At 51.1% G+C, this 15,673-nt stretch overlaps 1 protein-coding gene across 2 annotated transcripts in view; it reads left to right on the forward strand.

The window, feature by feature from the left end:
* PPP1R8 (protein phosphatase 1 regulatory subunit 8) overlaps positions 1-15,673 on the forward strand; it is a 46,198-nt gene that overhangs the window by 27,042 nt on the left and 3,483 nt on the right. The window contains exons 3-7 of one of the 2 annotated variants that reach the window (XM_075908700.1): positions 6,457-6,543; positions 8,932-9,085; positions 10,024-10,244; positions 10,684-10,828; positions 12,030-12,094. In XM_075908700.1, coding sequence (XP_075764815.1) covers positions 6,457-6,543; positions 8,932-9,085; positions 10,024-10,244; positions 10,684-10,828; positions 12,030-12,094 — 672 coding nt within the window. The remainder of the gene's footprint in view (positions 1-6,456; positions 6,544-8,931; positions 9,086-10,023; positions 10,245-10,683; positions 10,829-12,029; positions 12,095-15,673) is intronic. The other variant, XM_075908701.1, reaches the window with a different exon arrangement.

Below are 15,673 nucleotides of genomic sequence, written 5' to 3' on the forward strand. Positions count from 1 at the left end.
ACCAAGGATTTCCCCTGTAAGCCAATCCAGTTTCCTACCGTGTTTGCCTCTCTTGCTACGCATTGAGATGGTTTATTTCTGTGCCTTCAGTAAGGCTTCTTTAAAATACTGCCGGCTGTCCTGGACTCCTTTCCTCTTCATGTTAGCATCCTGGGGATTCTGGCCTTCAGGTCTTTTCCCCTTTCTAGAAGGGGAAAAAGGCCAGCACAGGTTAAAATAAGTGTGTGGGAAACTTCATTTGGGATAATGAGGTGGTTGCATCATCATTTTCCTTTGACTTTTTAAATAATTTTTGTTTCTCTTTTCTGGCCCTTATCCTTTGATTTGTGGCAGTTGTAAGTGAAATTCAAATGTGGTCAGCAAAGGGTTTCAGTGTTTTCTGTGTGGGAGAAGGAAAAAGGACCAGAAAAGTGTTTTAAAATGAGCAGAGGTGTTGCAGGTACCAAGATGGATCTGGTCTCACTGAAGTTAAAGGAGAGCGAGATTGTGTTTCTTTTCATTCATCACCACTCACACACTGAGACACCAGGCTGAATAAACAGAAGTGTGTGGAGAAGGGGCTAACTCGGTGCTTTCATGCGCTGGCTTCTCTCAGCTGTACAATGCAGCGCAGCAATTGGGGGGATGCGACTAATCAGTAAGCTCCTGCTTATCGGTTAGTCGATTAGTCACTACCATCCCTACTGGATCCCCCTTGTCCACATGTTTGTTGACCCTCATAGAACTCTAGCACTAGTGAGACATGATTTCCCTTTCCAGAAACCATATTGACTCTTCCACATCAAATTATGTTTATCTGTGTGTCTAATTCTGTTCTTTACTATAGTTTCAACCAATTTGCCTGGCACTGAAGTTAGACTTACCAGTTTGTAATTGTGCGGATCACCTCTAGAGCCCTTTTTAAAAACTGGCATTACATTAGCTATCCTCCAGTCAAAGGTACAGAAGATGACTTAAAGCAGGGCTACTCAACATGTGGCCTGTGAGCCGCATGTGTTTGTTTGCAGCCCGGGGTGTGGTTTGGGTTTACGCGGGGCTCAATATGTGGCCCGCGGGTGGGAGCCAGAACAAAAAAGTAGCCTATATATTGGTCTTCTGTTGAGATGCATTTTAGTAGTTAAATTCCTGGGCTGCCATTGCTCATTAAAAGTGCTGTTATATGAGTGGAAATCGGGTAAATGTTGCATTTTATTAATATCACCAGAATTGACTTAAATGGGGCTTGTGTGTTGTGTAGTCTTGCCTTAATCTTTGTATTCACTAGCCAATTAGCCCGTCATAAGACAGGATTTTCAGGATTTTCTCTCCTCCATGTTGGTCTTCTCTCCTGAGCCTCCGGTCTCTCACTCCGTCTCTCTCTTCTCCTCCTCCTCCTACTGCTTCCCCCCCCCCCCAGCTCTCCTCCGCCTTCTGCGCCTCTCTCTGTCTCTCTCTGTCTCTTCATCCCCTCCTGCCTCTCACTCTCTCTCCACTCTCCTCTGTCTCCGTCGGGGATGCACACTCGTCCAGGCCCCGCCCCCCTTCGTCTCCTGCTGTGGTGCTCTGCTGAGTTCTGCGCCGCTCAGCCGAGCCGTCGCGAGGGTGCAAGAGGAGCATGCGGCCATTTGGGCTCTTCCTCCCCCCTCCCCCCCCGCCGGCGGCCTGGCTGAGTGGCGCAGAACTCAGCCAAACGCCACGGTGGGAGGCGAAGGGTGGCGGGTCGGCGACATATAGGGTTACCAGGTGTCTGGTTTTCTACTGGACAGTCTAGTTTTCAGGCCCTCTGTCCGGTAAAAAGCAGAAAATACCAGACATGTCCAGTGTCCAGTATTTTCTGGTTCTCCTGCTGGGCGCCAGACAGAAGCCTGGCGGGGTAGGGGAGTGGCTGGGAGGGGGGCGCGATTGGTGCTGGGAGCCTCTAGTTGCCTCTGGGAAGCAGGGGAAGTTCTGTCCCTGCTCCTGAGCGCTGTTCCGGCGTGTGCTGGAGCTGCAGCTGGACTTGCTTCACTGGGACCGTGAGCGGGGCGGGCAGCACCCTGGGATCTGCACGTGCCCAGGTGAGTCCAGCTCCCTGCCAGCCAGTTCCTCCTCCCAATTTCCCACCCCTGACCAGCTTTGCTTCCCGCCAGCCGCCCCTGCCCTGTTCTCTCCTGACCAGCTACGCTGCCTCTGACCGCCCTTCCCCCCCCCCCCCCACAGCTCTGCTTCCTGCCTCCTTCCCTCCCCAGCCAGCCAGCCCCGCTCCTCTCCTCTCCTCTCCCGGCTGGTCCCTCCCGCCCCCCAATCAAGTGTGTCTGTTTTTTTTAAACCCTATATGGTAATCCTAGTGACGTACATGGCCAAGGGGCGAGGCTGTGTACGACACCGCCTCACCCCCCTTCCCCTCCCGCCGTGGCGTTCGGCTGACTTCTGCGCCGCTCAGCCAGGCCGCTGCGGGGGAGCAAGTGGCCGTGTGGGCTCTGCATGCAGCACAGGGGTGCTGCATGGGGACCACAGCGCCCAAACAGCCGCTTGTGCCGCTTGCTCCCCGGCGGCAGCCCAGCTGAGCGGCGCAGAATTCAGCCGAGCGCCACGGCAGGAGGCAGAAGCGCCCCCCCCTCTCGCCCCCCCCACCGCGCCCCCCCCCCCCCCCCCCCCACAGGCAACATGTAATGCTACAGCATTAGAGGCACAGACATTGGGCTACTATATATATGATGCTGGTCAGTGTGAAAAACTTTGCATTTATGCAACCACACTTAAGTTGAGGCCCTTGGCATGTGCTGTGAGTGTCATTGTGGCCCCTGGGATTTCCAAAGTTTAGTAGCCCTAACGTAAAGGGTAGGTTACAAACTGTCCTTCTGCAGTTTCCCATTTCAGTTCTTTCAGAACTCTTGGGTGAATCCCATCTGGTCCCAGTGACTTGTTACTGTTTAGGGTATGAATTTATTCCAAAAACTCCTTTAATGACACCTCAGTCTGAGACAGTTGCTGAGGTTTGGGAATCTCCCTAACATCCTCATCCATGGAGACTGATGCAAAATAGTCCTTTAGTATCTCTGCAATGGCCTTAGAGTCTTGCAGTGTCCTGTCAGCCTAGCGCTGCCTACAAGGAGGGGTTATGTCAGTTCAACTGCATTGCTTGGGGCAAGGGCGTGGTGGCTAACTTCCTAGTGTAGAACAAGCCTTCATCCCAGTCAGATGTAGTCTGTAAAGTTGTGTTCATTGTTATTGATTGCCATCGCCCTGCCCCTTGTCATGTCATTACACCGGTGCAAAGTGAGTGCCAGACATCCCTAAGTCAGAATGGTAACATTTACATTGGTGCTAAGTGTAAAATGGGACATTGCAATAACTTTTCCAGACCTTTGGAAATTCCTGGGTCAGATATAATAGTACTTAAAGACCTAGAGCACCATGTCCTGTAAATACCCATGTATCTGGTTCTGCTCACCTAGTAGGAGGGAGTTGGTTGAGACCATGAGAATAAAAGGTAAACAAGGAAGGAAGCCGCAACTCCACAAAAGCATTGAATTCAAGAAAACCATCTGGGGAACTACATCTAGTAAAGAAGGTGCTTTTGGAAAAAGCAGTAAATCCATTAGGATGAAAAGTTGGGGAAATTCTAAGACCTGTCATGATTAAGGTGCAGCTGACCTCAGAAGGATTAAAAGAACAAGAAGCAGGCAATATGGCTTTGCAAAGAAATGCCCAGATGCTGTATGAAGTCTTGGAAAAAATCCCTGGAACACAGACGTAATCAGGCAAACCAAATCCATTGAAACGTTCAGAAAAAAGAGAAGGGCAGCAAAAAGATTCTACCCAGATGGGCTAATATGAATGTAAGAGCTGCTCTTAGATGAGTATGTAGGGGAGGGGGAAAGCACCAAATAATGCCTCAGAAATGGCAGAGAGAGATGTCTTGTCCATTTTTTACCATAAAATACATGTTTGGACAGCTTGAAAATAAGGGAAGGCCTTGAAAAACTTTGCTGTTCACAAATCTCAGGTGAGGGAATACATACCAAATGTGAATGTTTGTCAAATGTCAGACATCAACAGGTCCAAGTGACAATTGTAGGTGAAAAGAATTTTTGACAGCATTTGGTAATCTCTCATGCAATCATGCTCAGAAGTTAAACATTTGTCCAAATAGACTCTGATAGAAACATGACTGTATAGATTGTAAATTGGCTGCAGGCCTGATGGTAAAAGGATGATAAATGATGTGTAGAGTTGGCAGAGAATTTGTGCCCCAGTGTCTTTAAATCTTTGGGTAATGATCTAGAAAAGAGAATAAACACATTACATTGGCTACGCATTCATTAATGAATATTAACTTATGAGAAGCTGTAAATACCATGAGAGCAGAGAAATAATGCAAAGGGGATAGAGAGCTTAACACAAACACAGAAAACAAAATGAGGCTCACTTTAGAAAAAGTAAGTTCCTCCGTGTGAAGGAAATAAATCAAACCAATTCAATGGGGAATAAAAACCTGAACATCAGTAATGCTGAAAGAGGCTTAAAGGTGGTAAGAGTGTGCCAATTAGCCATAGGTTTATAAAGCAGATGAGCAGAAAGTGAGCCCAGGGCAATTTTGTACCTGTGAAGAGGGCACAGGAATAGAAGTAAAGATGTCTGGGTCCTGCTCCTGGCTCTGCTGTTCAGTGTGACTTGGCGCTTAGTCAGACATGTCGGCCTTCCCCATGCTCTCCAGGACTATAATTAGAATGGTTCTAGGCCTCCATGTTACTAGAAGGATGACCTAACAAAACAGCAGGAAGAGCAACTTAAATGATGAGGAGCTGGAGGAATTAAGTTGTCATTTAAAGAGCTACATCCATTTACAAGAAACTTTGAGGTTTCAGCTACTGCACAAGGCCTGTGTGTCCCCATGTTCTTCCAATACATGGGACTTCAGAACCTCAAGCACTTGGAAACCAGGAACTGCTCAGTTAAGCTTTCCCATGCTTCTTCATGTACAGTCATCCTTAGTGCAGCCTCTTCTCAGGACATTACCTGTTCAAACATTCTTTGGTCAGTAGGACATTTTTGCCTCAATTGCAGAACAATCATAGGAGAAGGTCCTTAATATGTTGCCAGCATCTCTAATTGTGATTGTTCAGGCGGAAGCAAGGAGAAAAGGCAAGTCACCTTGGTCTCCACCAATCAGCAGCAGATCTCCTCACATGAGTGCTGATCAGGGTAAAGTAAATAAGTGACTTGAAATCAACAAGCAGGAAACCTTGATTTAAAACATCATTATAAAGCAAAAAGGTAAAACATGGTTCAGGTTACATCCCTAGTGAAGGGTTGATTCTCTTCGGTTATTAACCACTAAACATGTAGCTTGGTTTCCAAATGTAGCCTGTACACTAAATGTGGTGCTTTTTGCTGACCAGGAGGAGAAGCCATGTCTCTCTGCATGTTCATTTAAGCAATTATATAATTTAGATTAATTAAGAGTCTTAGTGTTCATATTTTCTATTGTTAGACAATGGTGAATGATGCATTTTTATTTACTAGATGATTAATTATTAACCTGCAATTTGCATCAAGCTGTATTTGGATGAAAATGCAAATATAGTGAAAATGCGCAAAACCAGCATTTTAAAGTGTTTAATTCAATAAAACTACCTTGAATGTTCTGGACAAAGTATTATTTCTAGCTATTGAATGAAATTGATTGTTCCTGATCACCCTGTCTGTCATTACTTTAGAATTAGTTGATTTCGTCCTCTTGGACTCCGAATGTTAAAATATGATTACTTAAACACGTACATGTTCAGCTGCTAGACAGTTACACACAGGGACAGGCAGCTCCTGCCTGCTGCCCTCTGTATCCAAGGCACTAAGGTCGGCAGAGGAAACCAAGCTTTCCTGCTTTTTCCACTCCCAGTTGGCTTCTTAACTTTGAAAGTTGAGCTGAACTAATTGGCTAAACTGAAATGAAGAAAGGAGTTCTGTGGACCTGCCGTCAAACACTACTTCAGTGAACTCTGGTTCCAGGTGCATAGCCAGTGACTTCCACCCATTTAATTTCACCAATTTTTTTTAGACTTTGCAACAAAAATCCTGCTTAATATTTATATTTAATGTAAATGATTTTAAACTACTATATTTTATCATTTAAATGGAAAATTCATTTTTTTTAAAATTATGGATTTGTGCCCACTCTGGTGCTGCCTTGCAGTCCACTGCTTGTTCCATCAGACTGTATGAAGGGAGCTCTAGCTTGGTGCTGTGGGCACAGAAAATGTCCCTGTTAGATTGCCAGGGTGCTGTGCTGTTTCCGTCTGCATCCAAGGAGAGGCAGAGTTGTGTGTACGGCACAGCAGTACCGTAAGTGGGATTTCCCGGTCTTCCTGTGTTCGAGGTGGAAGTTTTGAAGGTCCATGACTTAGAAGAGCGTGGGGATGTTGTGAATCATTTTAGTTGTTTCAATCTTAATCCCTCCAGTCCAGATCATAATCTTCTAAATTTCTTCCTCCATAGGCATCTGCTACTCCTCTAACTGATGTACCTATGTCAACCCTAAATGTTGCTGCAGCTGAATTAAGGTTGTGTTGTGCTGTGAGGGAGGTTCGTGTGCTGCTGGCTAGTGGTTTTGTACTATCTGATGGCAGAAGGAAATTCCTTTGGAGAGTATGGCGCTTGTCGATGGATGCAGTAGGGGGCATAGCTCAGGGGTCGGCAACCTATGCGCATGCCTCCGTATGGGACTGTCCCAATTTTAAGTGCCATTGCTCCTCGCATGGTGCAGCAGCCTCCCCTCCTCCCTTGTAAAGGCAGATAGGCAGCTCCGTTGGAGCTTTGCCGGTGGGCAGCCAGGTCAGCTCCTAGTGCTGTGCATTTTCCAGCCACTCTGCAGCCCACTGCCCCCCCACCGCGTGGCTGCAACTGCTTCTGGTGCGTGGGTCCCCCGGGCTGACCACGCCGCCACCCCCAGGCCACTTGTTGATGCAGCAGTCGCTGCTGGGGAAGCCAGACAGGTCCAAGGTGAAACCTGGTGGAGCCACTCCTGTACCTCTGTGCCTTGGAGCTGCTGCTTCAGCCCTAGCAGGGGCTGTGTGGGGCCCAGCTGTGGGGCAGAGCACACTCGGGCTTGGCAGGTGCGCTCTGTGCACTGCTGCTCCCCCCTCCCCCCCCCCAGCTGGGGGAGCAGCAGCATTCCGAGTCTGGCAGGGAAGGTCAGGGTTTTTTCACCACCCAACTGCGCCGGGATCCCTGCTGTATGGAGGAGGGAGGGGCTGATCTCCCTCCCCCTACCTATCCTCTGGGGGAATGGCAGCATACTGTCCGGAGGCTTTGTCCACTACAAGGGGGCATGAAGCCAGGTAAGCATCCACCCCTCATGCCCAGACCCCAATCCCCCTCATTCCCTTCCTTCCCTCAGTCAAAACCCCGCACCCCCAGCTTCCTCCAACACCCTTCCTTGCTCTTGCATGCTCTCTCCTGGCCGGACACCTACCCCCACCCTGCTCCTGCACACTCCCTCCACACAGTGCACCCTCCTTTGCTCCTGCTCCCTCCCCCTAGCCAGACACCCTGCTCCCAGGCTGCTTTTGCACTCTCCCACCCAGACCTTGCAACCTCTCCCCCTTCTGCACCCCATCTCCCACACAGGTTGTGCGTCCCATCCCTATCCCACTCACTGCAGCCCTGCCCCGCACAATGAACCTCCTTGTTTTTGTCCCCACTCCAGAGCCTAAGGGGCTCCATAAAATCCACTAACTCCGGAACCCCAGAAAAGTAAATCTGGCCTATGGGAAGCCCTGAACTTCAGTTCTCCCTATCACTTCTCCTTGCCCAATGGGGCTGGAGCACTGGAGGAGGGAGGGGTCTCAGTTGGGGCCACATCAGTGAGGGTTGGGCATTTTTTAGGAGGTTTTTGCTTTTCACTTGTGTGGTCCCCGACTGATTTTTCTGTGGGTCAGTGGCCCGCGACCCAAAAAAGTTTCTCTGCCTCTGCCATAAATAAAGAAAACATTGAAACCTTTTGTATTGGACATAAATTGATACTTTACTTCAAAATGAAGTTTGATAAACTAACATAAGAAAGTTAAAACACTTAATCTGTTTAATAAATTAAATTAAACCGTTCTCCCCAGCTGCAGCTGGTTCAAAAAATATGGTCACTGTATCCAGCCTGCTCCTCTTTCCACTCCTCCCCCCCAACACACAGATCAGTAAATAGAAGTGAATAAGTTAACTCTTGGCACGCCACTTCTGAAAGGTTGCCGACCCCTGGCATAGCATCTTTCTTTTTTTAGAGCTTACATAGGGGGGTGTCATGCATGCCCTACCTTGATCCAGTTTCAACAAAATATTTTGTTCATAGAGAAAGTATGGCAAGCCAGAGTAAAAGGGAAAAGCTAAGATGAGTAGCAGAAGAAATGAGCAAATAGATGGATTTGGTTGTGGGTGAATACACGGGAGAAACCAGCTAAGCTAAACAAAGCCCTGGAGAACATATTATAGACGCAGTGCTGCAGAGAAATATCAGAATTGCCATTTTGCATTAGACCCAAGGTCTCTGACTGTGCTCAGTACCACGTCCATTGCCAGAAGGGGTGAGAAACCCAATGGTAGGCACATGTGGGGTAATCTGTCCCCCAAAAGGCCTCATTCTAATCTGCTTGCACTGGCCTCCAGTGGGTAGACTGGACAGGACCCGGTAGGGCTCTTCTGCCTAGTTGCTCTGATTGTGAAAGGCAGAGCTGGTTTTTAATTTCCTTTGATCAATTCAAGACAACATTGAAATGGTCTCAGCATATTAAAACTTGTTGGCTAACGTGTCCCTTCCTATGTCATCGTAATCTTTCCTTCCTCTACTAGGTGGCTAAAGATTTGTGAGATGGGTTTTGATTTGTTTGCTTCATGTTCTAGAGCCCATGTTTTTAGCAAGATCTGGGAGAATGTATGACACTGATAAGGTAAAGCTGCTATTTATTTGATATTCTACCTCAGAAACTGATCATTGATGAGAAGAAATACTATCTATTTGGGAGAAACCCTGATCTATGTGACTTTACCATTGATCACCAATCCTGCTCTCGGGTCCATGCTGCCTTGGTGTATCACAAACATCTTAAGAGGGTTTTCCTCATAGATCTTAACAGCAGTAAGTAACTTGGCATTTAAGCAGGGGTGGGGGCAGGGTGACTTGATAATTCAACTGGTGGATTTTAAAGATGTTTGACAGCATATTTTGATGCATGACGATCAAATCTGTTTAACTTACTGGGTGGGCTCTTCTGCTTCCAGTGCGCTACGTCCCAATGCTCAAACCTTCTTGAACATCCCCCGAGCTACATTCCTTCCAGTCCTATTTTGCCATGGGGGGGGGGGGGAATGATGGTCATCTGGGTTATGAGCCAAACCCCTCCTCCTGGTTGACACAGCCTGGGGGTAGAGGGACTCCTTGCCTCCCTCAGGCTACGTCTAGACGATGGGGTTTTTGTGGGACATCAGAGGTATCCCGCAAAAACCCCTCTGCGTCCTAGGAACGTGTTTGCTCTTTTTTTCGTGGAAGAGCAAACATGCTTGTTCAGGGAGCCCTGTATTCCTTGTTTCACGAGGCAGAAAGGCTCCGCTGAAAGAGGAGGCTTTTCAAAAAAAAAAAAAAAAAAATTCAAAATGCAGAGGGTGTTTTGCATAGCTTTTTCCGCAGAACCTTGCAGTCTAGACCTAGCCCCAGTCAGCATTGGGTGAGCGCACTGCCAGGCTCTGAAGTAGTGGCGTGGCAGGGGATTCCAGGGAGCCTTGGCCTTCTCTTCCAAACTAGAACTTGAAGTTATAAAGCTCCAATGTCTCGGGCCCTTTCTCAAGCCCTGGAACCCAAAAGAGCTCCATCCTGTTCCAAGCAGGGTGTGGCTAGAAGTGTTAGAGAGCCTGAGAGCAGAGGGTGCTTGTCATTTCTGTTCCTGAGTTATTGGGGTGATGACCCTGTGATGCTGGCTGCGCGGGGACAGCGTTACCACAGGCGTGCAGGGGGGTGACCTGACGACAGTGTTCCAGTTCCCCAGCGACTGACTGACTTTGATCTGACACTCTCCTCAGCGCATGGCACGTTCTTGGGTCACATCCGTTTGGAACCCCACAAACCCCAGCAGATTCCCATTGACTCCACGGTTTCCTTTGGTGCCTCCACGCGGGCCTACACTCTGCGAGAGAAGCCGCAGACGCTGCCGTCTGCAGTCAAAGGAGATGAGAAAATGGGCGGTGACGACGAGGAGCTCAAGGGCTTGTTGGGCCTGCCAGAGGAGGAGACAGAGCTTGATGTGAGTATCACGGAGCATTGTGCCACTCGCTGGGTCGCACGCCCCCCGGTGCAGTGGATGGTTTTAGGGGTGTCTGCTGCTGGCAGGCACTCACAAGCCATCTACTGCCAATAGGGTAGGCTGCCTTCCAGTACCTCTCGTATAACAGCCCAGTGATTTCCTAACGGGCACCCAGCCATGTTCTTCCATCCCAGCCAGACCCACACCAGGTCGCTGGCTGGTCCCCGGCCCAGTCGCTCATTCACAAGCAGTGGCTGCTGTAGCCCCATCACTTGCAGTCACCTCCGGGAGGGCGGGCCAGGAGGGACGCAAACTGATGCCGCTGGCACTTCTGCCCCCGTTCTGGAGATCTCAGGCTGGGGCCAGGCTCTGTGAGACTAACTCACCTGGCAGGCTTTGTGGATTACAGCAGCATTGCCCATTTCCCCGATGTCTTTAGAACCTGACTGAGTTTAACACGGCCCACAACAAGAGAATCTCCACGCTCACCATAGAGGAAGGGAACTTGGATATCCAGAGACCAAAGAGAAAACGGAAGAACTCCAGAGTGACATTCAGCGATGATGATGAAATCATCAATCCAGGTGAGTGTTTGTACCTTGCGCTTCCCTCTCCTCTCCCCTGCCTCTCTCAGAGCCAGTGTACCCACATCTGGAGACCCCCGAAGGCTGGCTAGCCAGTCAGTTGGGAACTAGAAGTCTGAGCTGGAGACTATAAGTAGCTGGCCCTTCAGAGAAGCACCCACATTTCTCCCCATCAGTGTTCTGGGCTTTCAAGGCTCCTTTCAGCTGAACAGCCCCTACAGTTCCTGTGCCACTTGCTGAGCACCCAGGGGGAGCCCCTGAGGCAGTAGGGTGCGGTCTTCTCAGAACTAGAGCCCTGTGTGGATACAGAATTGGCATCTGCATCCACAAGTGATTCGTGGATGGCCACAGCCACATCTGTGGGCTTAAAGTGGATAGCTGCAATTTTGCAGGGCTGTGTTCAGAACTCAGTTGCACCAGATTTTCAGCAGCTCAGCACCCTGCACGCTAACCTCTCATACGCTGGTGTCTAAATGGGAGATGAGCGTTTTTAAAAATCTAGCCCTAAATGCTTCAGGCACTTGTGGTTGCAGGCCCACGTTTGGATCCTCAGCTCAGATTTCCCTGCTACTCTGTGGCTGGCCCAGTTCCCCCTGCCCGCCCCTTGCTCATTTAGAACGGCATTTTCAAAGCAGCTGTTGATTTGCCTCTTTGTTGGTCTTGGGGATTACAGCGAGCACCATTTGGCAGTGCATTTAGCCCACACTAACAATTGCGATTGCGTTGCTGCCACATGATCCTTTACAAGAGCACACTTCAGTAGTGACTGACTTGGGTCGTTTGAGATTTCCCATTCATTTCTGCTGCCTGGCCCTCCGGAGCCAGTCACTGGCACTTCTTGCCTGAGCTGCTTGGGTGCCTTATTTCGCAGTTGGCCTGGAAAGTGAAGCTCAACAACATCAGTCTTGAAGGAAGGTGGATAAATGAACCATCTGAACAGCCACAGTCTAAGGAACAGCAGCACACACCCATCCCAAAGGGTCAGCAGCGCTTCCAGCTCGTCCCAGCCTGAATACGTTGGGAGTCCACTGCCACTAGATGGCCCCAGCAAATCTTAGTTTCTCTCCCTTTTGACTCCCCATGTGCACAGTTCCTAACTCAAGGGATCTGTAGACAGGTGCACTTGCATGCCAGGTGCAGCAGCAGCTGTGCATCCTCCCCTTGCCTTCGTACTAACAGCATAACCTTCTCCTGCTTACAGAGGACGTGGACCCTTCTGTTGGGCGTTTCAGAAACATGGTGCAGACAGCAGTGGTCCCAGTTAAGGTACAAATTAACTTCACGTCTAACCACAACGTGCTGTAATTTGTAATCTGTAGTGTGAATTATTGTCTTAAATGTTGTGCATTAGGGTGGGGGAATTGTCCGTATTTTCTTCTTGCATTCAGCTGGCTGAAAGGGAAACTGGTAGGTTTGTTCAGGTTCATAAGTTAGGTGGCGTTTACAGAATTTAAAGCGAATGGAAATGTCCCCAAATGCTCTTTGAACACTCATTGGCTGTGGAGTTTGGTGTTAGACGTTATGGGGTGAGAGCGCCAGTATGGCTACAGACTAAAAGCCAGCTCGGGGGCAGAAAACATGTAGGAATTCATGGTCTGCTTTCTGCATGAGAGAAGTAACAACGGGTGCCAGAGAAGGTTCTTTAGTAGGACTGGTGGGGCTTGATGCAGTTGCTTTTTCCTGTGGGAGAGGCAGGGAACAATGAGAGAGACAAGTCTGCCGTGCACCCTTATGTAAAATACTCAGGACTAAAGATGAACTTCAGAGTCGCCAAACGGTGTGAAATTCCATCTGCAAAGTACAAAGAGATGCAGGTGGGAATGAATACTTGTTCTAATTGACTGTTATCTCTCTGGGAAAAGACCTGATTATGATCATAAGCAAGACACAATTTGCCTCTCAATCCAGAGATGGCTCTGTTTTCTTTACGTGGGTACACAGGACACCAGCTGTAGTAACCACACCCACTCGCCTGTGCCTTTGTGGCACAGGCAGGCCTGGGAAGCTTAGTCTAGTCCAGGGGTGGCCAGCCCACAGCTTGCGAGCCGCATGCGGCTCTTCCCCTCCCCACCCCCAAATGGCCCCTGGCTGCCCTGTGCTCACTGGCGCTGCCCCTGAGATGAACGCCACACTGAAGCTACCTCCAGGGATAACGGAGGTAGCGTGGGTTTCCTGCAGGGTGGGCGGGAGTTCTGCAGCTGTGCGCCAGGTCCCGGAAGTAGGCAGGCTGCTCTCCCCCACCCCTCCAACAGCCGGCGCGGTACCTAAACTGCTGGTCCGTCGCACGCTGCAGACTTGGTTCCCCTGCTGCTTTCCTGCGCATGGGGGACGGGGTGGGGGTCCGGGACCGTGCCAGCTCTTCCGGTGGCGCGCGCTGCTGTGGAGAGTGGAGGGGCAAGACACGTGCTGCCTGAGGGTTTGGGGCTGGCGCGGTCTGGGACTCCTCCACCCCCCATGCAGGAAGGCAGCGGGGGAATAAAGTCCCCAGAACGCCTGCTCGGGCTGCACACGCTGCCGTGAGGAGTGGAGGAGCAAGGCATGTGCTGCCCGAGCCTTGGTGTGCAGGTGCAGGATCCCCAGGTACTGGTCCCTGTCCCCTTCTCTCCCTCTCTTCCCCCCTCCCAAACAAGTACCCTGCCCCAGCACCCTGTCCCCTGCCCCCACCAGCACAGATGGGGCCACATTAGTGAGGCTTGGGGGGCTTTGGAGGGGTTTTTTGCATCTCACTTGTGTGGCCCCTGACTCAAAACAGGTTCCCCGCCCCTCTCATAAATAAAGACATCGCTGAAACATTTTGTGTTTGACATATTTTATTTAAAAATGAAGCCAGGCCAATTGGGGCCAAGCCCCCATCTGGCCACCGTATCCTAACACTCCTGGACCCCCACCCCCAGACTCCACCCCTGAGCCTGTCATACACTGGAACACGCTATCCTGAGCCTCTCACATCCCCAAACTCCTGCACCCTCCACATCCCAGTCTTCTGCCCCAACAGTCCTGCACCATCCACACACTGCAAACTGTGTCCTGAGCCCGTCATACTCCCAGTTTCCCTGCCCTGAGACCCTCCTGCACCCCCACAGCCACAAGCCTGTGGCTTGTTCAGCACCCCGACTCTCCCCCAGACCCCAACACTCTCCAGCCTGGAGCCCCCTCCCTGAGCCAGAATCCTCTTCTCCACCTCCTCCTGCTCCCAGATTCCCTCCCAGAGCTTGCCCCTCTCGCCCCTTCCCAGTGCTTTTTTTGTGATGGTATTTTGGCTCTAACGGGTTGGCCACCCCAGTCTAGTCCATCAGCTAAACCCTGCCTAACGCTTCCAACACGCAGGACTGATCTACACTACAGGCAGTTTACGTCCGGGACACTCCAGCCTTGTTCCCACCAGAGTACGTGCCCTCCTACCCCGACATAAGAACTCTGCCTCCACGAGAGGACTCACTGCCGTACGGCAACAGTCCGTGCAAATACTGCTCTACTCGCGGCAGCTGCTGGCTGTCAGTCTTATCAATTTCTTCTTGATGCTGGAGCTGTAAAATTGACAGAGGCTGGTAGGGTCCCTGGTAGCGGACTCACAACATGGGCCATCTCCCTAGGACAGTGGCAGGACTCTCCATTCCAGGGCCGGGCTGTCTGTTCCTGCCTCCTCTCCCACTGGGCTCTCCGCTCCATGGCCAGGCTGCCCCCTGCCAGACTCCCACCTGGAGCTGAGAGCCTGTGTTTTCAGTGTCCCCCCCCCTCCTCCCCCCCCCCCCCCCCCACACACGCTGCCTCTGTTAAGTCAGTGCGGTGGCTCCTGGAGATCTGCTGACAGGAGGGTGATCGTGCATGTGGCAGGCCACAGTAGTTACAGCAGTGGCTGTGTCGAGGTACGTCTGTTGTGTAGCCGTGCCCTTGCAATGTGGCTGTTCTGCATCAGGGAGAGCTGTGGGAGTGACACTGCTGGCATCCTCAGAGGAAGGCCAGCTGATGGGGGAAGAGGGTAACCTTGCTGTGTCTGTGTAACTGCTTTGTACGGGACAAAGCTAGGGTCGGGGAGAAGAGGGTGGAAAAAAATGAGATGGGATCCAGTTTCAGTGGCTTGTTCAGGTGGTCCAAAGACCGTTCCTTTAAGGTGTGCACCTGAGCGCCACACACGAGGCTGTAGGGCTGCCTGCCTAGTTAGTGGAGCTGCCCAGACAGGGTTGGGGTTAGGCGGTTGATGGGAGAGGGCAGGGGGTGAGGTGGGGGAAATAGTAGGGAGGAGGGAGGCAGTGAGGTGAGAAGAGGGGATGGGGGGAATTTGGGATGTGCAGGGCTGCAGTGGCCAGGGAGTCAGGCACCTTTCCCAACTCCAGAGCTCCAGCTGCATGGGAAACTTGGCCTCCTTCCCAGCCACGCTCAGCGGGGAGAGGGGGACAGACCCTTCCTCCTTCCCAGCCACGCTCAGCGTGGGAGAGGGGGACAGACCCTTCCTCCTTCCCAGCCACGCTCAGCGTGGGAGAGGGGGACAGACCCTTCCTCCTTCCCAGCCACGCTCTGTGGGGAGAGGGGGACAGACCCTTCCTCCTTCCCAGCCGTGCTCAGCGGGGGAGAGGGGGACAGACCCTTCCTCCTTCCCAGCCACGCTCAGCGGGGGAGAGGGGGACAGACCCTTCCTCCTTCCCAGCCACACTCAACGTGGGAGAGGGGGACAGACCCTTCCTCCTTCCCAGCCACGCTCAGCGTGGGAGAGGGGGACAGACCCTTCCTCCTTCCCAGCCACGCTCAGCGTGGGAGAGGGGGACAGACCCTTCCTCCTTCCCAGCCACGCTCAGCGGGGGAGAGGGGGACAGACCCTTCCTCCTTCCCAGCCACGCTCTGTGGGGA

The sequence above is a fragment of the Pelodiscus sinensis genome, chromosome 25, assembly GCF_049634645.1.
Source record: "Pelodiscus sinensis isolate JC-2024 chromosome 25, ASM4963464v1, whole genome shotgun sequence".
NCBI classification, from domain to species: domain Eukaryota; kingdom Metazoa; phylum Chordata; order Testudines; family Trionychidae; genus Pelodiscus; species Pelodiscus sinensis.